The sequence below is a fragment of the Syngnathus floridae genome, chromosome 17, assembly GCF_059516105.1.
Source record: "Syngnathus floridae isolate MCC-2025c chromosome 17, RoL_Sflo_1.0, whole genome shotgun sequence".
NCBI lineage: Eukaryota > Metazoa > Chordata > Actinopteri > Syngnathiformes > Syngnathidae > Syngnathus > Syngnathus floridae.
The window spans coordinates 7,023,417-7,046,446 of NC_142429.1; the positions used below are offsets into that span (position 1 = coordinate 7,023,417).

The 23,030-nt window shown below is 43.5% G+C and overlaps 2 protein-coding genes and 1 long non-coding RNA gene across 10 annotated transcripts in view; 2 read left to right on the forward strand and 1 right to left on the reverse strand.

Moving 5' to 3' along the window:
- Positions 1 to 425: 425 nt before the first annotated feature.
- LOC148384053 (uncharacterized) lies at positions 426 to 2,155 on the forward strand. Its single transcript, XM_088357896.1, has 3 exons — positions 426 to 972; positions 1,252 to 1,366; positions 1,456 to 2,155. Exons 1-3 carry the CDS (start codon positions 956 to 958, stop codon positions 1,663 to 1,665), a joined length of 342 nt encoding a protein of 113 aa, XP_088214022.1. The 5' UTR covers positions 426 to 955; the 3' UTR covers positions 1,666 to 2,155.
- Positions 2,156 to 9,141: 6,986 nt separating this feature from the next.
- The window catches only part of LOC148384054 (uncharacterized), a 102,201-nt gene continuing 88,312 nt past the window's right edge, over positions 9,142 to 23,030 (reverse strand). For 2 of the 3 annotated variants that reach the window (XR_015853385.1, XR_015853389.1), the window contains one exon: positions 9,142 to 9,361. This is a non-coding gene — a long non-coding RNA (uncharacterized LOC148384054). Of the gene's footprint in view, positions 9,362 to 12,280; positions 12,987 to 23,030 lie in introns of those variants that run through there. The other variant, XR_015853386.1, reaches the window with a different exon arrangement.
- The window catches only part of bahcc1a (BAH domain and coiled-coil containing 1a), a 46,452-nt gene continuing 40,904 nt past the window's right edge, over positions 17,483 to 23,030 (forward strand). For 5 of the 6 annotated variants that reach the window (XM_088357868.1, XM_088357870.1, XM_088357872.1 and 2 more), the window contains exons 1-2: positions 17,483 to 17,735; positions 19,742 to 20,067. In XM_088357868.1, coding sequence (XP_088213994.1) covers positions 19,896 to 20,067 — 172 coding nt within the window. In that variant the 5' untranslated portion in view covers positions 17,483 to 17,735; positions 19,742 to 19,895. Of the gene's footprint in view, positions 17,740 to 19,741; positions 20,068 to 23,030 lie in introns of all 6 variants that reach the window. The other variant, XM_088357869.1, reaches the window with a different exon arrangement.

Below are 23,030 nucleotides of genomic sequence, written 5' to 3' on the forward strand. Positions count from 1 at the left end.
GGGCGGGGTTCTGTTTTGCTGTGTTTTCACGCCATTGGTTATTCACTTCCTGGTTTTGACTGACGTCAAAAAGAGAATTGTTTTGAGATGTTCACTCATTTGCAATAAATATTAACGGGAGTATTTTTTTAAAAACTAGAGTGGTTCAATATGTATTGTTAAGATGAACTGTTTATATATAAGTAACAAAATGAGTAGAAGAGCCACGACTGCGTTTAACGTGGATGCCTTTGTAAACAGCGACATCTTTTGGATACATTTTACTCCGTTCCGTCATGCTTTTTAAAAGATAAAGCAAATATATCAAACAAGTTTTTTTTAATTAACAATCACGGTGATGTTTTTCTTTTCTGTCATATATTTCTTTAAATGACCCAAAATGGAAGGACACCAAAAGGAGTTTATATTTATACAACATGACGTAAACGCGTCAGTAAAGGTCTCCGCGCAGGCGCAGTACGATGTAAACACAGGCGTAGCGGCTGGTCATGGTAGATAACTTCATTTTTTTAGCCGTTGGATTTTAAAACTACAAGTTTTTTTTAATGAGTTCGGAGTTTATCATGTGTGGAGATTGCATCGGTATGAGGAAAGACAATTAACGCGTGTTTTAAACGACGAACTTCAGGTGGCTACTTTTCGCTGATCAGCATAAAGGCTAACGCTGTTAGCTTGTGAGTGACGACCAAGAAAGAGGGCTTATACACTTTAGGAGACACCATTTGGCTATTATGTGATATAAAGTATCTGCGAAATTTTCATATAACACACATATAACGTGTATGATTTTCTCACTTGTAACAATGGCTAATTTCATCACATAAAACCCAATTAGCCGCCCGGTTAGTTAAGCTTGCTAATAGCTGCCAAATGCAAGCTACCCGCTAGCGCGATTGTTGGACACAGACGGATATTCTTGAAGGACTTCATCTACGTTGACATTTGTGATCATCACATGTTGACTGAAAGCAGGTGAGTGATTCGTTCATCTCTCAAATTATAACCATCTGACAGTGATAACAGGCTGTGGATGCGTGTTGGCATTGATAAGAAAGTGATAAGACAAAGAGTACAATCAACGTGAATATTTCCTTTTCTGAGATATACACCGATGTGGCATCTGTAAAGGAGCTTATGATATTTTAAGGGTAGGGAATGGAGGACTTAGAGTGCTTATGTAATATTTTACTGCTGCACAAAAGATGTGGCATCAGTAAAGCTGATGTTTGTGTCTTCGATCTTGCCACACAGGAAAAGGCAACACAGTGGTGGTGATGAGAGTGGCCACCTGGTTCCTCAAGCCAAAAGGCAGAACCAAGCTCACCCGCTTTCCCCCGAGCTGGGACGAGATGCCTGGGATTCGGAGGTAAAAATAAAAATAATTCTGTTTTACAGCTTGGCCAGACACATTTGTGAGTGGCTCAATTCAATTGACAAGGTGCTTTATTGTTTCAGTGGTCCAACAGCTCCAGCAGCCTCAGCAGCCCAGAGCACGCATCCGGCAGCTCCAGCGGTAGCCGCTGCGCCGCGGGCCCTTGCAGCCCCCTCAGCTCCGGCGAATCATGCGACTCGGCCGCCTCCTATCTGCTTATCAACCGCATTCTGAGGGAGGCGCACTTCCAGAGCTTGCTCAGCCGCTGCCAAACGCGAGAGACGCAGCTGTGACTTCGCGATATTTGCTAGTTAGCTATCAGGGAGGGGAAAATTATCAGCAATAATTTAAGAACTGGGACCAAACTAATGCTAAAATTGGACGGGAGCTGCCAAAATGACAAGTTTAGGACCAGTCGCTTTGACTTGTTTAGGACGTGTGGGTGGTTTTGCAGTCTCAGGGAGGTCGTGGTTGTGAACTTTTCTGTCCTTTTCCCCTTTCTAGTTAGATCCAAAACACTCATCTCCAGAGCGGCTGATTTTAGCTTGTCCTTTCTGTTCAGTGAAGAGAACGACTACTAAACAAAATGCACAGCGCAGCCCCTCCATGTGTATTTGTGCCTGGTATGTCCACTGTCCATCCTAAGAGCCGGGGGGGCGAAGGCTCAGCCTTTTTTTGAACAGCATTTTTCTCTTCTTCATGATTTTAGTTGTGTACATGAATTTAACTTGACATTGATTGCCACTGTTATTGTAAATGATTTCAAAATAAAAGTTTTTTTTTAAGTAGCTTTTGTTTGGTTATCTACAACCACTAGATTATGTCAATTAAAAAAAACACAAAATGAAAACAACTAAAGGGATATTAATGGAATGTTATTCATAGCCATATAAATCAATAAGTGTATATTTATCGCACTGAAGGCAAAATGTCCATAGAACAAGCAGGAACCAAAATTGTGTCCATGCCCCGTTATTTATAGACCTAACTATTTTTAAAAAATTTTCCCGACATCATAAGTCTAAGCAGGAACTTTGATCCTCGCATTTTGGCTCTTAATGAACAAGCGGCCGTGCATTGAGTCCCTCACTAATGAGCTCTGACCTGTGAGCAGCCAAAGACTTCTTTAATTAGCACACTGCACGTCCTTGTCTCACACGCACAATAACAGATCACGCGCATTAGTGTGACCCGCGTCGCCATGGTTACCCCCTCAGCCACAACCGGTCCCTATTAGTCAGTCCACCCATGATTGATGCTTAATTAGAGATGACAAATGAGGCGATGGTAATTCGGCGCGAGGCATTTCTCTGATTCATGACGGTGTTACTGTACTGGAGATGGCTTCGTTTTATTACGGTCACATATTCATTCGCATAGGTGCTTGATTTTGGAGGAAATACGTGCTAATTGCTATGATGTCATTTGAAGCAGCAAACACTTATATATACTGCAATAACACATCGATCAAACTTATAGTACATTGTAAGATTTAAATATGGCATCATGGTTTAATTATTTCTTTTTAATGGGATGGTATGATTTTTTTCTTACACCACAAAAATTCCAACTTCAGTGTCATCAAGAATATATTAATGTTGAAAATACAATATGCAATTTCTATTAAAAAAAAATCATTTTCTTATGACATTTGGTTACAATTTTGATTTTGTTTTCCTCAAGACAACTTTTATGCTTATAATATATATTTTTAAGTTGTAATTGTGTGTAGTTAACAATTGTTTTGTTATGTAAAATATATTTTTACGTGACATTAGCCCAATGTAAAATGTCACACAATAACACACAAGATTACAAACAAATTATACAAAATAAATAATCAATCCATCCTTGTAGATAAAAATTGAAGAAGGGGGTACAATATTACAAAAAGTGCTCAAAAAGCTCAGTAGAGGGCAGCACATGCTTCCTCCTGTAAACTAATTCAGGAGGATCTGTGTGAAGGTCTTGTAGGAGATCATTTCTCTCCCTCTCTCTATCCATACATACACTTTCTATGCGGCACACAGATATGAAGCGATGATGAATGACTCAAATCAGTTGAGCGAGGAGGCAAGAGAGAGTTAAATGAACTTTCCGGGTTCCGGGGTCTATGTATGCGCATATATTGTTATATTTTTACTGTGGCCAGCAGAAACAACAAGCAAAAAAAACAAACGGGTTAGTCGTGTCTCCTTTCTATTTGGCCGTGTCCTTTAGGCTCGGATCCTAATCGCTCCTCAAAGGCGAGAAGATCTGGGCGACGACAACAAAATTCTTCTATTCATCAGCGTCTGCTTTCACCTTCAACTTGAAAGCTCTGCGAATCGTCTCTCGCCTCCCTTTCAAGTTTCCTCGCAGAAACGGGGCCCTCGGTGGTTTGAATATAACCAAAATGTCACGGTGAACGCGATGGAAAGCAGGAGCGAGCTAAATCCGAGCTCCTCTTTGCCAGAACGTGTTTGGGCAGCTGTTGCCTGGCATGAGGCGCCCGTTGGCTTTGGCGTCCATGAGGTCCCGACGCCAAGCCAAACATCTGCTTTGCCTCCTCCCTGCCGCCATTTTTTTTTTTGCCTCGGTATCAGACGAGAAGGCTCGCCCCCCATGCGAAGAATTAATGACCCAGCGTGCAAATTAGCGGTGCCCTACTGCCCCCGTCCTGGCTGGCACAGGAAAAAGTCGGGGGCACGGCAGTTGGACAACAAGATTGAAGGTTCAACGTGGGAAGTATTTTGCAGGACATTCAAGAGTTGGACTTGAAAGATAACAGATTTCATACTTATATTCGGGTTTCTATTCGAAAAATGCGCGAGTAGAGAATTAGCTTGGCGATTAGCTTTGCTTCACTAGCTTCGACTGGAAATGAAAACATCTTTTTTTTTTACATTTTTAAAATTTACCACTAATCCCGCAATAAAAGGTTATAACTCACTTTTGGAGCTCAAGTGCTTCTAAAAGTACTACTTGAGCTCTGCACCACTTCAAATGTCGACATTCACCTGTTTGAAAAGTCGTAAAAGTGCAACTCGCCGTATGGTTGAGGGCCCAGTTATAGTCGATAAAAAGGTTCTTACGGCTCTTACGACGAGCGTAAAAGTTCGAGGACCTTCTCCACTTGTGTACAAATCAGTCGACGCTGGCCCTGACAATCCTGCTCGCTGGCAACGAGAGCTGGCTAATCTCAGTAGCCTAAACACATAGCTGATACCCCCCCCCCCCCCAACCAAAACGGTCGACTGGCCTCTCTAGAGCCAGCCAGTGTTTCGAAGGCAGCGCTGCGATAACCGACAGGCTTGGCATGCTCGGGTCAGTGTCTCCGCTTCCACTTTACGGCTTGTCCCCCCCCCCCCCCCTTTTCCTCCAACCTCCGCCTCCCATTCAATTTCACACAATGTGCTCCGGAGACAATGTACAGTAGACTGTTTTCATTGCGCGGCCGAGTCACAGTCAAGGCCTCTATCGATCATCATAAACGTTCGCCCCCAGAAGCCTGAAAGAAAGGCTGAGCGCAGTCTTTTTGTGCCTCGCGTCGCAGAGTTTTACGGCCGCCGTTGGCTCCCGTCCCTAAAAACGTGACTCGCTTTTGGAGCTGTTAGAACAGAAGGGCGCTATATCAAGCAGGACACTCGCATACCAACAATAAGGCCCTAGCTTCTTCTATTACGACATCGTTGTATTTTCTGGCAATCTGGAAGCCCCTTCACCCTGTGCTACCACCTATTGGTCAGTCGTGGCTACTACAACGGAGATGGTTTGTACCTCCCTTTCGACTGACGGCGACTGCGAACCCGCTACCGGGGCTCGGTGCCTCTCGTAGTCACCGAGGTGCAATTTGTTGCGTTTGGACTATAACTGTCAGGAAGAGATACACTTCCACTTAAATAGCTGCCCATAATCTGCCCATCTCCCCGTATTATCCTAATTGAACCCATGGGCGGCCAGCGCCCATCAATAGCTGAGCTCATCTGCAAATTAATAAAACATGGGCCCTCACCAAATCTATGCCCAAGCTACTTAGAGCCACTGGAGCAGAGCGTTTAGATTCGCCGTCAAAGAAATGGAGGCGCAATAAAATGTGCGGCGATGTTGTCTTCTTTTTCCTTCAGAGGTTATATAACAATTGAATAATTCCTGTTTCAAATACAGTTGTAATCAAGCTTAACCTCAAATAACGGATGCTTTCCTAATTGTTGGTGCCTCGCCAGTCATGAACCAAACTGCACGTCAGCCCTAGCTTCCAAATGCTGCACTGAGGACTATTAAAGTTATCATGAAGTCAGGTGAATGATCCGTGGAAGTACAAGATGGCTGCAGTGGGGGGTGGGGGGGGGGGGGGGTTTGGACAGCGCGTCGATTCGGACCGACACGTTACGTGATGCGGGAGTCAACGAAAGCGCCGCTCATCATCATAAGACCTCCATCTTAATAACAGCGAATCCTGCAGGGCCGTAAAAAGCAGCCAGAGGTTATTAAAGGCATCTATCAAGTCGGCAGTGCCGATGATCACCCCTCTGTCGAACGTGAAAGCAAGACCGCGGCGACCAAACGCTTCGCTTTCTGTCTGCCGCGCTAGCAACAACAAAAGGTACGAAGTGCCATTGCAAAGAAGGAAGGAAGGAAGGAAGGAAGGAAGGAAGGAAGGAAGGAAGGAAGGAAGGAAGGAAGAAAGGAAGGAAGGAAGGAAGGACAAGGAGAACACAACTGAGAGAAAAGCAAAAGCAAAAGCAAAAAACCTTTCTCCAAAGAAAATACTGAGTAATGCATTGGACGGAGTGCAGGTAATGACACACCCAAACTATGTTTTTTTATTTCTCTCGGAAAGGATAATAGAAAGAAAAGAATACAAGTCCATTTCCTAATCTTTATATTTTTTCCTCACAATACTTTTGAGTGTTGCTCAGAAAACTACTCCCGCATGGAGGCCATGTGCGCGGCATGTGTGTTTGCTAACGCTAACGATTTGCCACGATGAGCATGATGTAACAAAGCGTAACGTCAACTTGCATTACTGGAAATGGAGATCACGCGCCAGTGTTGAAAGTTGCCGCGTTGATTAACATAAAATAAAAACGGGACCTCCACTCAGCGCCATTGTCGCCGGCCGTAAAAAGCGAAGCCTCGAAGACATTAAGTGGGCGATTTACGGCCGGCGTATATTTGAAAGGAGGCTCGCTTAAACCTTATGAAGTCTCCCTTTCGCTTTCCTCCCTGTTGCTTCCGAATGCCTACCATTTCCCCGGCTTTATTTTCATTGGCTTTTAAGGCAGTGCGCTTGATAGTTTGCCTTTCAACGCACGGACGGCGCACGAGAACACACACAAAGAAAGCCGAGGGGCATTCAAAGCGGCGGAAAAAAAAAAAAGAGGGGATTTTCCCGCTCAATGCCGGTGCAGGGGTCACGCGCGGCAGGTTTTAAAGCGTTTCTCCCGGTCCCGGCAGAGGAGGGGGGCATTAATTGATTGTCCGCCTCTCTTTGGTGAAGTGGCTTTATGACGGTTGCTGAAATACAAGCTGCAGTTGTAGATCAGCGGCGGGCGGGCGTACGAGCTGGAAATCGCCCCCGCGCGTTTTAATCTGCCATCTCCCGGGTTCTCATAACACTTTACAGCTCGATACATCTCATCAGCTTTTACGGGGCCGGGCGTCACACAAAAGATCACTTTCCGTTTTTTTTTTTCTTTCATTCAACCTTTCAGTCAAATTTCTGGCTTTATTTTTTGAAACTTGCCGTGTGCGCCGTCATATTTGGAATTTTCAAGTTGACATTTATCGGAGTCCAACGCGAAACGTTTTTATCATTTGATTCCTTCCACTTCGAGTTCCGACAATTGTTCCTTGTCCAATAAGGTTGCTATCAAAGTTACTCCATTATACTCATATAAAAAAAACATTGGCTGGTCTAGAGCAGATGGCGCCATCTCCACGCATGGCAACAGCTGGAGTTGAAAGCACATCTGCCCCGCCGGGGACGGCGAGCGAGAGCGAGAGAGCCTGACCGCTTTTTTAGCTTTAGCGCTGACCTTCCCCTCGCATGTTTCGATCGGGCTTTGGGAACGCGGCACCGGCGGGGGTGCTCTTCCACTGTCTGATTCACACACGATGACCTATCAAGCTCGCCCACGGGGGGAAGCAAACGTCCGGCCCAATAACGTCGTTCACACTCCCGTACACACCGCTGTGCTCTTTGTGCTCTGGCCGCTTTTCCCTCCTTTTGTTCTACGACCGCTTCGCTCGCTCGCGTGACTTTTATAGATGAGCTCGGGGTATCATTTGTACGGTGACACTCTGCCTTCAGCACTACCTTTTTATTCCAGCCATGTTTGCACAGGTGCACTTGATTTGTTTCATTGTGTGAACGCTGAGCATTTATAAATGACTGCAAAGCGTTTGGCAGTCATGAAGTTGTCTACTTCCTGATTTTTGCACGATGAAAAACTCCTTTGGGAGCCAACGAGCGCGACTCCTCCATCACCTTCCGCCGCCATACATCTCACTTGGGCCCGGGCCCGTTTTGCCATCAATCTGCCGTCGGTCTCGTCTAATGAGCTCATTAAGCACCGGCGAACGCTGATAAGAACAGCAGCGGCGATCCACTACGGCGTAAAGACGAGAGCGATCGGCGCTCTTTTTGTTTTCGCCGCTGTAAACGCTTTGTCGTCGCGCAACTCGCACATCTGTCGTGCGCTTTTTATTGCGTGTGAAATTGCTCATTACGGCGCTTTTCTATTCGTATTTTTTTCGTATTTCACGCGCGTGCTCGTTTCCACGGCGGCGTAATGGCGGCCATTCAAAAATAAGGTGATGTGTTACAAGTCGGCCTGGAAGTCTTTAAGTTTTATGTGCGTGCTTCTTGTGACTGGTGAGGGATTTGCAAGCTGCCAAATCTACGATGTACATTGTACAGTGATTTTTTTTTAATTCTCCCTTTTCTCCCTTTTTCAAAAAGTTGGTTGAATCCTTACAACTCAGATGTGAAGCAGAAACGATGCTGAGACGGTAAATATACATTTTGTAATTCACTTGATAAAAAATTTGCAGACATTGTTATTTTACATCCATTTTTCTTGACTTCCTATCAAGACATAACACACCAGATAGATTCTTATTCATGTTTTAATTAAGAAAATGCAGTGTCTCAGTGTTTTGGAAATTAAGACTACGAGAAGGATTTTGAGCTTTACGCTTTAAAATGCGCTGCCGTTATCCTGAACATAACTGACGGCAGCTGCTAATGAACAGCGGAGCCCATCAGTACGTGCACATCAACCAATTTAATGGCCCAATCCCATCCAGTGAAGGTTTTATTCTCAATCCCGCCCGTAATCTAACGGCCTTTGAACGTCTGCCACTCCGCCCCCCCCCCCTTTCCCTTCCCACTTTGGCAGACATTTGGATCTCATTGAATGCGTTTACATCCTGCGCAAATTCAAAACACATGGCGGTCCGACCCACCTGGTTGTGATCAACTACCGAGTTGGGAAGACGACGATGAAGCGGAGCGAGGCTCGAGAACACCTTTTTGATACTACGAACGGCTCCCGTTTAGTTCCGCTTGGTTTCATTTGTTTCATGCGTTTCCAGTTGACTGGACGGCCGAGACGTTTCGCCACAAGGGGGAGTGCGGCAATACACAATGTTAGTTAGATCAATCATTATTTTTTTATTTTAGCGGGAGTGAGGAATTTGTTTCATTTGTTTTAAAGGGGAAAAATGACTTGAGCTATAGTTAGGGTTCAACACAATAAGATCATAAACTCCCAGTGGGATTTATTGTGGTCATCTCCAACTGTGCATTTGTTGTTCTTTAGGATTTGTCTTTTAGTCCTCAAACTTTGATGGCACCATCATTTTCCCATGGATGTCACTGAAGATTAAACAGCATAAAAAGTTTGGCGAAAAGAAACTAATCCATCAAGTGGACAGCGAATGTCCTCCAAACTTTATATCCCATGATACCGCCTCCCTCTGTTGAGATTCTGCTTGTTGTTCCTGAAAGAATTCAGAAATATTTGCCATCATATGGTCAGTATAAATAATCTAAGTGCTGCACTTTACCGCGTGGAGAGAATATGTGTGGAGCCTCCGTTGAGTGCACGTTGTTAATGGGGGCATCGGAGAACAAGATGACCTTCATTGGCCCCGCCCCCACCCCCTGCGATCCATCCGTGCCCCATCTCACGCCACATCTGCTTTGACCATCTCCATCCCCCCGCCAGCACCTCATCAATCCCGCGTGTCATCGTTGCCACACTCGCGCCTATTGCCAAAGTAACCCGCGACACGGAGATGTGAAAAAATGATGAATGGATTTTTCCCGGACGGGAAGCGGCGTCGAGGAGGAGGAGAAAGCGCCCCACCCAGACGCATCTCTCCCAAATCCATTTTTCACTCGCTTGCCTCAGCCACATTTCTGTTATCCGTTAACCGAGTGGTCCTGTTCCACAAATATACTCCTCTAAAAATAGGGCTGCGTTTTTTTTTTCTGAGGACGTTGGGTCCCCACAATGTTTTTTTTCTGGAAGAACCGCCCAGCGCTGTATTTGATCCGTTTGTGCTACGTGGACAACTCCGTTTTATCGACGCCATTCCTTCACATCTGTCCATTTTCTTTAGCGCTTGTCCCCATCTGACTTTGGGATGTCTTATACAATCGAAAGCACAAACGGCCATTCACACTTACATCAACACCCAAAGGACAATTTAGAGTTGTTCATGGACAAGAACATTTTGTTTAGATGAAAATCACAAGCCTGCATTGGCAACATTTCTCATGTTTGTGTCCAAACACGCATTTTCTACACGCCGTGTCGGCAATATTTGTGGAATTTGCCATGGTGGGAATGCATCACTGCTGCGGGTTTCACACTCGCGTTGTAGTGGAGAATGTGTCACTTTTTCCCCCATATTAAATTCTCGAGAGGTCTCCTAAAATAGCAGACATATACGAAACCAAAATGTTCTGGGGAGGAAAAATATAGCAAAAAAAAAAATACAGGCGACAAATCTGGTGAGATTTGAGCAAGCTACTTTTTTTTTTTTTTTGAACTAGGCCTATCACTTGCATTTCAAAATTTCGCCAGGCATCCATGGCAATCCTGCTTTCCCAGACGGTTTGTTCATCCATATCCATTCCTCATATCTGAATCAACTGGGAAATTCCAAAATGGAACTTGCCCAAAAATGAACCCAGAACGAGAAATGGTTTCGACTTCCTTCGTGGCTCTTCAGACTGAAACGCTTGGCCCACCCCCCACCCGCTCACACACAATAATCAACTGTATGACTAATTAGGCAACGACTTCAGCCGTAATTAATAAACATCCTCTTTTAATTACATGGAGCTTTTCTTGAGATCATTTGTTGTGGTTGTTTTTTCTTCCCGGCGCCTTTTAAAAACAATCCTCGACGGAATCACGCCGCGTCTCTGACATCAATTATATCAAATAAGACAAAGTGCTCTTGTTAAAACCACGCCGCTGACACTACACACAAACAAATAATCAATGGAAAAAAAGCATCAGGTAAAACACATTTTTCCGACTTTTCTATCTCATCTCGTCTAAGCGGTATTATTTCCACGCGCAAACTCGCCTTGCTTGTATGACCAAGAAGAACAATGGCAAAGTCTCGTTTCATCCTTTATGACGCGTATGGAATTTGTAATGATTTTAATTAGGAAAGGTGCAGTTGGCAACGCTGACACTCCAGGGGGCCCGAAGCCAATTAAAAATATGTGCTGATCAAACAGCCGGCCCTCACTAAGCATGCACCGCTGTCCTCCCACCCCCCTCGCCGCCCTCCCCCCACCAGAGCCTTGTGCTCCCACCAAACAAGCAGCAACACAGATCTGGTTCAAGGTTCAGCTGCTCCCATTAGCCGCACATTACGGAGGGCAATGACCAGCCAGTGGAAGTCCCGGAAGAGAAATCTTCAGAATCACAATCAAACGCCTGTGAGAAAATGTCACGCGGCCACAGAGGTTCCTTTTGATTCCCCCGTCCACGCTCACAAGAGACCCGGCTGAGCCCCCCCCACCCGCCGCCTCACACTTCCTCCTATGACAAATGAGAGTGACAATCCTAGCTGGTATTAATTACCGACAGGCCAGAAATTGCAAATCCAAAAAAAGCCAGATATATTTTCCGAATGTTGGTATTCCTGAAGAATCGTCCATCTCTGTCACATCTCCAGGCCGCTATGAAGTCCCTCCTCCCTTTCCATCATTAGGCTGCTCCGTCTCTGCTGATTAATGACACTAATGAGCGTGCGCAGCCAGTCACTCCGTCACATTCCGTCTTGTGGCCGGGGACGTTCGACGTGTCCTCCTGCCTCGAGACGCCTTCAAGTCCTCCGCGAATGTGCGTGTAAAGTTTTTTTTTTTTTTTACTTCTTATCGTTGTTGCCCCTGAGCTGACCCCGATTGATGTAATCCAACCACCAATGGGTAGATGGGACATCGAATTTAATTAGACAAGTGCATACAAAAAAAAAAACATTCTTGTCACACAAACATATTTGTCTTAGCACGACACACGGAAAGTTGTTTTGTTTTTCGGAGCTCCCTGGCATGTTTTTCACAATCCCTCCACACTTGTCACTGTACATAAACCACAGCATGCGCCGTAAGCCAGCCACTTCTCCTCCGAGGCTTTTTTAGCCCGCTGCGCCGCAACATCTGAATCCAAGAATCTCTTTTGTTTTTGTTTTTTTGTAGTCGTCTTGTTACCAGGCAGCCTTTTAACTTTGCTTAAAACCATCACTCGGTAAAACGGTGGAAAAAAACGGTAATGCGTAACAAAACTAAAAGGGAAAATATTAGCAAAAATCAGACACAAAAAAAAATATTGCCTACATTTTTTTATTTCTAAGAAAATAATAGAAGAATCTGTTGAGTTAATAAAATAAATCACATATGGTATTAGAAATAATCGGTTCCGGGTCATTGACAAAAGAAGTTTAGTGTTGACTAAAGTGTAAAAAAAAAAAAATGCAGGCCAATATAAAACTTAACTGGAAAAGCACTTGAAGTAACATTTCAGCATTCGATATTATCTATTGTGGGGTAGAAAGAAAGAAAGAAAAATGGATCCTACGTCTGAACAAATCGGGCCAATGTTTTTGTTGGGCTGCATAATCGGAGCGCGCGCCAAGTGATTTAAAACGCATCAATCTTGAGCGCAAAAACTGGGACGTGAGGCTTTTCTCTGCTACTATGCACACCCCAAAAAATCTCCTTCCACACCACAACCATTAATCCAAATAAAAAAAAGTAACAGGTGGCGCTGGAACACCTAACCACAAAGCCGTTTGCGTAAAAAGCTGACAAAACACGGACGAGGAATTACTGTACTAACAGTTATGTTTCAATACGACGTCTGACGATACAGCAATTAAAACGTTTACATTGTAGCGATATGTTTGCAATAGCGCGTCACCTTGGAATGACAACAGCGGAAGCGCTTGTCTTTTGTGGCAAACAAGAAATGGGAATCCCCGCACTTTCCCCACAGAGACTAAAATGCAACCTGCGGCAGATGGAAGAATGCAAACCTGTTGACAGGCTCGCCGCGGGCCTGCAGCAGGAGGAAGGGCAAAGGTGACACATTGTGGGGAGCTGCAGAGAAATGACAAATTTTAAGTCGACGAAAGAGGAATGCGGGCAAACAAGTAGGAGTGATGAAAATTGGAACGAAATGTCTACAAAAAAATGTATGCTATGGTTTCGACGCCGTAGCGCAACGGCCGAGTGGTTCTGGAGTTAAAAAAAAAAAATACCCATCCACCAGCCCGTTATTCTATCAAAGGAGTGAACGTGTGCTTGCTTCAAGCTGTTCATTAACACTTGACGTTGAAGTTTACTTACGTTTTAAACTCATCTTAAACGAACTAGCTAGCTTAATGCTAATGCAAAACGCTTGGGCTAGCCAACAAGCGTCGATGTCGCCATGTTTACATTTCTTTGCGTTGGAACACAAACGGTGCAGCAACAGGTTAAAAAAAAAGAATTTGGTAAAAATTATTATTCTTGGATATTAAAGTGTATTTGCTAACCAAAACAGCAGCACCTATCAAGCCACATAAACACTATACGGAAAGACTAGCAAAACTATGTGTTCACCATAGTCTGCCTCAACTCTTCCACCAGAATGATTCTTTCTGTTTTGCTTTAAACACCACGTTCACTTGTCATAAACTCAAATAGTAATAAATGCCCTCTCCCATCTGCGGTTGAGTAAATACGTGCCTTCAGCCGCTAGTATCTTTTGCCAGCAGTCAGAGCGAACAATATCAAATAATACGTATATCATCAAATATAATTTCTGAACTGGCTCGCGAGAGTGACATGTGTGGATTTGTTTTGAACAAAAGCGGAAGTCTTGATCCACAAAATGTCATCAAGCGCTTTTGTGCTCTTAATGCTTAATCCTTTTTTGGGTGGGATTATTATTTTTGCTGTTTTTTTTAAACCCCAAAGGATAAGCCGCCCCTGTGAATAAAAATGTCTGCTGTGGTGGCCCACTTTTTTTATTTATTGAGGACATAAAGGCGAAAGGGCTGCACGGTTTGTCCATCTTGAACGTGTTCGAAGGCCGTCTGTCCTGTTGTGGATGTGGGCGGGAGGAAGACGCTGTCAATCATCAACACTTCATTGATCAAGGACAATCCTCCTTGTAAAACTGCCTTTTTTTTACTTTTACAAGTCACTCAGCCAGCTTTAATTATCACGCAGGTTGTCCTGTATAAATTGTAAGATACATTTTACACTGTTCATTTTTTTTCTAAACATTTTTTATATTAATCAACCGCCCCTTTAAAAAGTAAACCGGATTAAAATGTATGGCTTTTTTTTTAAATTTAGCTTTATTCATCTACACATAATTGCAGTCAAGGTTATTTAAAATTTATGACTTTTATAATTAATGCTTCACCTTTGTTAAAATGTGCATTAATAAGAGACAGTGTGCATTTTTTTGTGGTAAATTCATATGGGTCATGTGATCAGGGAAGATTTTTCAAAAACTCATTATTTGGTGGCACATTTAAAATGTAACTTCTTCCAAATGTGTATTAATAATTGGCAGTGTATATTTGTAGTGAAATATTCATTAATTTTAAAGCATTTTATAATATTTTTGGAAGTTCATATGGCAGCACTTATACTTTGTGTGTAATAGTAAAGGGCAGGGTTCATTTTTAGTGGGGTGCTCATAAATGAGGGGAATTAAAATACGTGTTTATTTGGTGGTGGCCAACATTAGCATTACATTTCGACTGGATTTCAAAATATGGGCAAGGTGTATGCGGTGACAATAGTACAAAATATAACAAAAAGAGTGACATAAAAAGGAAATTTTAATAAATATGGAATATTTGATAGTACATGTGAATGACTTTTTCTTTTTAGAAAATGTAATTGCAGAAATAATGAGAAATAAGAAATGCACGAATTTATTTTCTTAAATGTACTGTTTATATTCTTTGATTTGTTAAGATTAAAAGACACATTGAAACAGATCTTTTTTTTCCTCTTCTATCTCCAATGAGTGGGTGCTGACAATGGGAGAAGTGGCAGGCTTGAACGATCGCGCGCGCACACGCTCACACACAACAAGCATGTCGTTCGCGTTGTCTTTTCCCGAACTCACCGTGCAACCACCCACCCCCTTTTCCTTTCCACCCCCAAACCGCAAATGTGCAAATTATTTACTTGCGAGCAATTACCGAGTGTTGTTTTTATTCTACCGCACCAGCCAGCCCACTGCGACAAACCTCATGCATGCCGCAGCCGCACGCGAAAACACGCAGAAATGTTTCCACGCGCGTCGTCTTCACTTAAAAACAACAACAACGATCCACGCACGACAAGCTTGCAACGATTTTCGGTGCAGATTTCGGTGGCAGGAACAGCTCCATTAATGCTCATATCCACGCTATCGTTCCCCCCCTCGCTCTGCAGTAGATTCCCTTTGATTCACGCTTGACTCGTTTGGCTTCAGGGCCAACGGGGGTCCGCCTTTGGATAGGTGGGGGGGTGGGGGGCGCCTTGAAACAGCCCCCCCCCCTTCTTATCCCTTTTCATCATCTACTCCAGGGACGCCTTGAAACCGCCTGGACAGTTATTGCCTTTTTTCTGCAGGCAGTCCAATGCGGACTGGCCATCAGCCAATCAGAGGCTTGTTTACATTCTGGTGACTGACAATACGATGGAGGCGCGCCAGCCAATCAGCAGCGCCGGTGTACCGACGCACACATTCCGTTTGTAAATATTCAAAGGTATGGATAGATGTGTATTTATCCAATTATTTACTGAATCCCGTTTTATTGGGTGATTAAATAAACAAAATTGGCCTCATGAAGAATGTTTTCCCAACAGTTCCCAAAAGGAAATTTATCATTGACAAAATAAGTGTTTTTCTTTTACCAGGCTAACTCGTAGGTAATATGTTTTAAACTGCAATGAGACCTGAAAATATATCACCTAATATTTTGACATCGTTTCAGTTAAATAGCACATATTTATAAATTATATTTATGTTGAATCCCCTCTGTGCTTATTTTGGCGGACTTTGCGCTCCAGGTTAGACCCACGTGTCAAAACTGCAATAAAATATATGTTTTAAAAAAAGGCTCCATTCACAAGAATCCGACAAGCAGAAATGTGTAGAAACACTTTTCCGTGTTGTTTTATGAATACAAATAAAACAAGAGTCTAATAGAAAGAACCGCATCTGGTTTGACTTGATTTAGCCAACACCGATTGCTGCCTCCATGCAGTAAATGCTGATTTTTAAAATGCCGTGCAATTGGAAGCCACCTCTATAAAAGTCATGTAAAATGGAACGTAAACACTACTGCAAGTGCGTATGACGCCGCGCAAAAACAAACAACACGTAATAGCGATCATTGATTGGAGCCGCGCTTCACTCGGCGACTCGCCTTAGGCTGGCGGCTTTCGAAACCTGCTGTGGAATAAAAACGAGTGCTGAGACGGAAGCACGGGAAGTGAAGACGAATATGTCACAGCAATACTCAAGTGTAACGTGACACAAAGTGGCTGTGAGAAGGGATGACATCGCAGCAATCGGATTCAAAGTTCATTGGTGCGTTGGCAGGATCATTCAAAATCTAAAACCTGTTGATGAAGAAAGACGAAGACGCATTGCTGGCCAAACATTTTGCTGTTACGAAGCACGTCAGCAACAGCAGCTTTCGTCATGTGGCCAAATATTGGATTGTATTTGTAAAACCTGTGATTATTAGTCAATTTAAAACATTAAACGTCGACTAGTTGGTTCAACTCCTAATTCCCAAGTCAAATGTATGATTTGCATCACCCGGCATGAATTTGCGGCTCGGGTGTGTCCACACTTACGAGCACTGTTTGTAACCCTTTGCATTGAAATGCTAACGCTGCTATTTTAAAATACTTGCGATTTGATAGGATTTGAATTGTTTACTTTTTCAGGCTCCAGAACACTGTTGTCATGTAAACGAGCGGCTTTTCTCCCTTTAAAAGCGGCCTTGTGTGAACGACAAGTAGATCTCAACACAACAGGGCCAGATATGCAAACTTCCATTCGCTTTTTAAATTGGTGTCAGTTTTGATACTATTTTCGAATTATTGGATGTTTAAAACTGCTAAAAACAACACTGGGGTGGTGGTGGTGGGGGGGGGGGGGGAAGTCAGCCCAGCCCCAGGCATCCCCCGAATCCTCCTCCACCTAACCGAAGAAAAATTTTGAATGGGCAGCAAAATTACTTTGGTCAGTCAATACAACAGATGCATTAAATGTTCCATCTGCTATAAGATATATGGCAGCAAGATATCGGCACACACAACACACAAGCATCAATCATTTTTAGGGGGCATCGCACTCATGTGCTGGCCCCTGGCATCCACTGTGCCTTGCACGCCCCTGTCTTGCATACAAGCATTGTGAACAAAAGCATCCTGTGCTTTAAATCTGCCGCTTCCCTCCGAGTAGATCAGCCAAAGCGACGCGCGATTGGCCAGCGCCATCGACCAATCACAGGCCTCGCTGCTCATTAGCATGCAGGTATCCAACCAATAGCAGCGCGTGTTTACCCTGCGCGCGGGCGCCAGGCACGCAGTTGCACCGGGAGAGAAAAGCGCCGCTTGGAAGGTCGGAGGCGCGATCGAGCCAGGCCGGAAGCGTCCCAGTCCCCGTTGCATCCCGACTCCGAGGCACCTCTCATGGACATACCGGAGCCGCTCGGCCGGCCTGCCTCTGTTTGAACGCTTCACCGCGACTTTCAATGGGCGTCGCATTTTTGCCTGCAGTCTCACCTTCAGCGATTTGTACGATTTTAATTCATTCGTATGCAGGAATTTAACAGGCCAGTAAGTAGTGCTTCTTATATTATTGTTTTATGCTGCCTTAAATTAATTGAATGGAAAGAAATACAGGGCAAGCTTCCCGTCGTTTTATTGTATAACCGGCTGTTTTTATCTTTCTAAAATCCAAATGTGACGTGTAATAGTCTAAAATAAACAGGATGCGTGGGCTTCACATTGGGCAGAAAATATGAATTAATACAACGAACTGAAAATTGCATTCTTAAATAGTAAAATGTCATTATTATGATTGTTTGACTTCCTTAGCATTCAGCTCAAAATAAATGTTTGTCACCATGCATTTAATTATTTTTATCACTGGCGTATTGTTTTTAAATTAAATCTATTTATTTAATGTGGTTTTTTTCAAAGATATCTAAAATTTAAGTATCTTTAGTATAGTTACTAAATGTGTAAAAAGAAAATATCGGTTGCTGTGATCAGAAAAGTCGAAACTGTAGCAGCGAATCATGCTCCTGCCTCTCCCCAGTCGAGGTGCGCTCACCCTCGGCCGGCATTGTCGCGAAGGAGCGCCTGTCTCCGCAGCTCGGTCTGAGCCATAAACAAAAAAACAAACTACCCCATAATTAATTTTATTCTCACCCCTTTTACTAATATGCGCCAAAATTGTCAGCAATTTAATTAATTATGTTAAACTGCGTCGAATATTTTTACGTTTATAAACAAATCGATCAGTTTCTCGACGTTTCGAAGCTGCACATTTAAGGCGAAATGAAAAAATCGCGGAACAACCCCGCTCCCAAAAAAAAGAAAAAATCGACTATTTGTAGATTTGCAGCATTTGAACAGCGCATTTAGCAGAAATGTCGATGACGTGTTTAGACGCGCCAGCATGGCGGGCTAATGGCTGCAAGCAAAGCCGAGACAAAGGCAGCTGACGGGCGGCCATTCGCTTCCAATGAGACCCCCCCTCTCCTCGTTCCTCCTCTACCTCCCTTACAATCTCAGCTGTCATGTTTGCAGTGGCCATTTTCTTTACTCTTTTGCGCATATAAGCCGCATGTGCTTGCACGGTAGCTCACTACACGTTGCCTTCCTTTCATCATGTTTTCGACTACGTGGGAGATTTTTATTGTTGTGGATGAAGCACACGACACAGGAGCTGTGTGTGTGTGTGCATGTGTGTGTGCGTGCGTGTGTGTTTGTCATGCATGGGAGGAGGTGGAGGGGCTCGCATGCAGGAGGTTCAGGGGCACATAAATTACAAGCGATATTTATATTATATTATTCAATTAAATGTACTGTGGTCATCCTGCTGGGCGCAAACGTAATTTTATACATGAAAATGTGATTATAGCTCTAGTCGATTGCGTATATATTTTTGGTAATTTATTCACAATTTTATATCTTGGCTGTGCAATAATGTCCAATTGTAATAGCGAGAATAATAAACGTGCTTCTCTTGATGTCCCGATGTCATCTAAGTCTTTTGCATGGTTAGAGTGGACTATAATGCACACGCACGCGCGCACACACGCACACACGCGCGCACACACACTGAGAGGTTGATGACGCATCTTTGAATTTAAATGTCATGTATCCGCTTTTCACGTGACACTTTCTAAAATCTTGCAATTAGGGACCGACTGATTTAAGAGCTGCGTTGCATTTCTTCATTTCTTAATTAATCAATTAATTTAAAACACTAGGTGGTATTACTGCAAAATGTGACAATTAAATCAGCATAGAGGAGACAATAGAACGAGAACGCACGAAGGGTTCAAGGTTTATTTGCGAAAATGTGCTTGTTTAAACCCGAATAACGAGCGAGGGGGACGGCTGGAAATAGAAGCGTGCAGTGGAGCGAAGCTTGACCGGGGGAGGCACGCTCAAGTCGGCATGATCAATAGAGCAGGGCCCGTTAGGATCTCCGCTCAAGAAAAAAGAAGAGGGAATCTCAAGCAGTCTAAATTCAATGAAGCGCCACTAATGTCTTGTTTTGTACTCGCCTCGCATCATTTTGCTTTCATTTCTTTTTTTTTTCTGGGCAGAAAAGATGATCCGGAGCGACGTTTTCGGCTGCATGAGCCCCGCGATCGACTGAATGCAACACACGCAACCGCAGGAGAGGATTATTATATGGGCTGCGTTTGATTTTCCTCACCGGGCCCCATCCGGATTGCGGATTATTGGACATTGTCGGGAATGGAAGGACGGGACTTCGCGGCTCCGGCCCACCTCCTCTCGGAGCGGGGCGCCCTGGTGCATCGAGCCACCTCTCGGATCGCCCCCTCTGGCCACAGCTCCGTGCAGCACGCCGGTCACTTCCCCGCGGGGAAGTACTACCCGTCACACATACCGATGGCTCCTCACTCAGGTTAGTCCACCAAGCCTAACTCTTATTCAAGCGTGTGCAGGTTGGTGCAGCGCAATACTGATGGTGCTTCATGGAAAAAAAAATAAATGTTTTTTTATTTTTTTTATCAAGGCATACAGGGAGTGGCTGTTGACACGTTGACTACTCAAATAGCAGCTAAAGTATCACGTTTTTTGTTGTTCAGAAGTCCTTTAGTTAAATGTAATATCTTTTTAATACTTTTTTAAAAACCTAAACCCAGCACTCCGCCAACTTTGACAGATAAACCTTTCAACACAAGAATAAAATGAAATACCTCGTAAAAATGCAACGCAATACCTTTTAATGGCCTTCATTTTTGCAATTTTCTTTTACTACCTTTGAATACTTTTTAAAACCCAACAGCGAGCAGCAGTTATGGTTGTTTGATACCAATAGTATCGCGATACCGCAACGGCGTGATAATCGATCTATGTTACGATATTTATGTGATGTTATTCAATTAATTTTACTTTAATGTGATAAGAAATTAATATTGTCAATCTGCATAAGAAAATGATCATACAGCAGTCGCCACTGCTAAATGATACATGAGCTGATAAGCAATGATATCAGTGCTAGTAGAATGAGAACTGCTATAAAGTGCCAAGCCGGATGGATTTTACATAATTTCTTGCATCGATTAACATTTCTGATGGGAACTGATGAAATACACAAAAACAGTTGCTATGCTAACGTTTCGTAACATAGCAACCCGAGCAGTGAAAATACCGTGACAGATGAATAAGGATTTGAAATCTTGCCATTTATTCACGTCCAATTTCCAATGGCAAGTGATTAAATGCTAACATGCTACCTGGTTGGTATGCTAACAAAATGGCTACTTGAGTAGAACTACATCAAGCTATGGAATTGACATATAGGTTGGGAATCAGTCACTATTTGTAATGAGAAATGGTGAATCGCTAAAATGCTAGCAGTTGGTATGCTAACATATCGCAAGATAGCAACCTGATCGGCAAAGGTACTTAAACTGGACTGCTACAAATGGTACTATTTCCCATGACGTCTGATGTCATAGCAATGTGATATGGATATTTTGTCAAAGTAATTACGGCAGGGTCTCTGCATGCATAAGGAGATCAAATTAAAGCCACTTTAAGGCCACATTTCGATCACATTGTGAAGAAAATGTGAGCCCATAACAAAAAGCTCCCCCCCCCCCCCCCCCCCGTTCCTACGACAACCCAAAGATTATTGATGCTTCCGCCCATTCTAATCTCTGTGCCGCCACAACATAAATACATTAAGAAAAGACAGCAAAGCTGTTCCGTGTTCTTTGAATGACACATTTGAGGATCAAGTGTCGTGTTTGAGGATAATCAAGGCCTTCATTGTTGACGAGGCGTCTCGGGCATGCGTCGCTGAGGGTCGCGGCCGCGCATGCAAAACCTCGCTTTGTCACTTTGCGTTGACGCCGTCGCCTCGTGGACGTGGGCTGCCTATGTGAGCGGGGGGTGGGGAGTGGAGGGTGGCGGTAGGGGGGGCGTCCTCCCGTGTTGGCCTTCAAAGCGTCGGGGTGCAAATGTGTTCGCGGTGCACGCGCCAGCTTTGACAAGTGACTCGGGCGTATTTACATTTCTGACATGGCGTTAATTTATCATTTATAAAGCAGCTACAGAGACAACTGCATTTTTTTCCAACTTGTGCGCATCTATAACTGAAAAAATTTAAACACTTTTGTTTTTGCTCCCCTTTTCACAAGCTACCAGTTAGTATGCAATTGTGGATATTTTAGAGTGGGCGGCCGAGGCACACCTGTGCAATAAGCATGCTGCGTAATTTAGCATGTTAGCATGCTACACCTGCGAGGTGGATGGACTATCCTCGCAAGAGAAGCAAGCGCTTATCAATTTAGCAACAATTTTTGCTTTCTGTGGAGCTCATGAAAAACAGACGCAGATGCAAAATTTGATGTTTTTCCTCTGTGTATACATTTAGGAAACATGCAACTTTGGGGAGTTTATTCAGAGTTAGTTGGTGGGAGGAAAATGTATTCATAGTACTATTACAGTGTTTTTCTTTCTTTTAGATTTATGGCAGTTGACATTTTGTTGTGGGGAGGTTATTATGCGCACCACATTTTGATCTTGGAAAAGCAGAAGCGCTTCCGAACACAGATTCAGAACCAATTATGTGACAAATAGGCCTTTTGGGCACGTAGATAACATCTCAGATTCTTCACTTCATGAGTCATGAAAAATGGATCAAAAACGAAAGCGTTTATATTTTTGCTCAGCGGATTCATTTAGAAAAGATCCCAAAATGAACTTTAATCTGCGTTACTTGATGGCAAGAAAATGAATAGATTTTTGCCACTATTTCTTTGTTGATATTTTTTTCATATTTATATATATTATTTATATTTCATCAACATTGACACTTTTGGTATTGATTTCTCCACACCCAATAAAATACCCGTATGTTCCATTTGTTCCGATGTTACCATCTTTTGTATTTTTCACTGACACGGGAGAGGCTAAATAACAAAGAGCTAAAAATGCATTTGAAAAATCGTCTCGTTCACACACCAAAAAAAAATGATGTGGAATGCGAAGAATTTATTAGCCTTTCATCACTCAGCATTCATGTTTGCTTATGACACACACACATGCGCGCGCACACACGTAGAAAAGGATGGACCGACTATCTTTTGTGCTGCAGCAAGACGAAAGACTGCAAATGCCAGCGCTCCAGTGCAGTGAACACAGGTGGCTTATTGTTCTCGCCGCTCTCGTCACTTTTGGGCGTGACTGGAGGGAACCTTATCTCCCCGTGCAGCCTTTAAAACCCGTTTAATTCTCCGCACATTTTTAGCTCTCTCACTCGCAATTTCTTCCGTTGGAATATTGGAAGTACGGTGATGTATTTTAAAATAAAAATAAAAGAAGAACCTGACACACGTCTTTCTTTTACAGCACCAC

What these genes read in the sequence shown, in the direction of transcription:
- LOC148384053 (XM_088357896.1), top strand. An exon ending in GAGATGCCTGGGATTCGGAG is followed by an intron (nt 1,367 to 1,455) that starts GTAAAAATAAAA and finishes TTATTGTTTCAG; the next exon opens with TGGTCCAACAGCTCCAGCAG.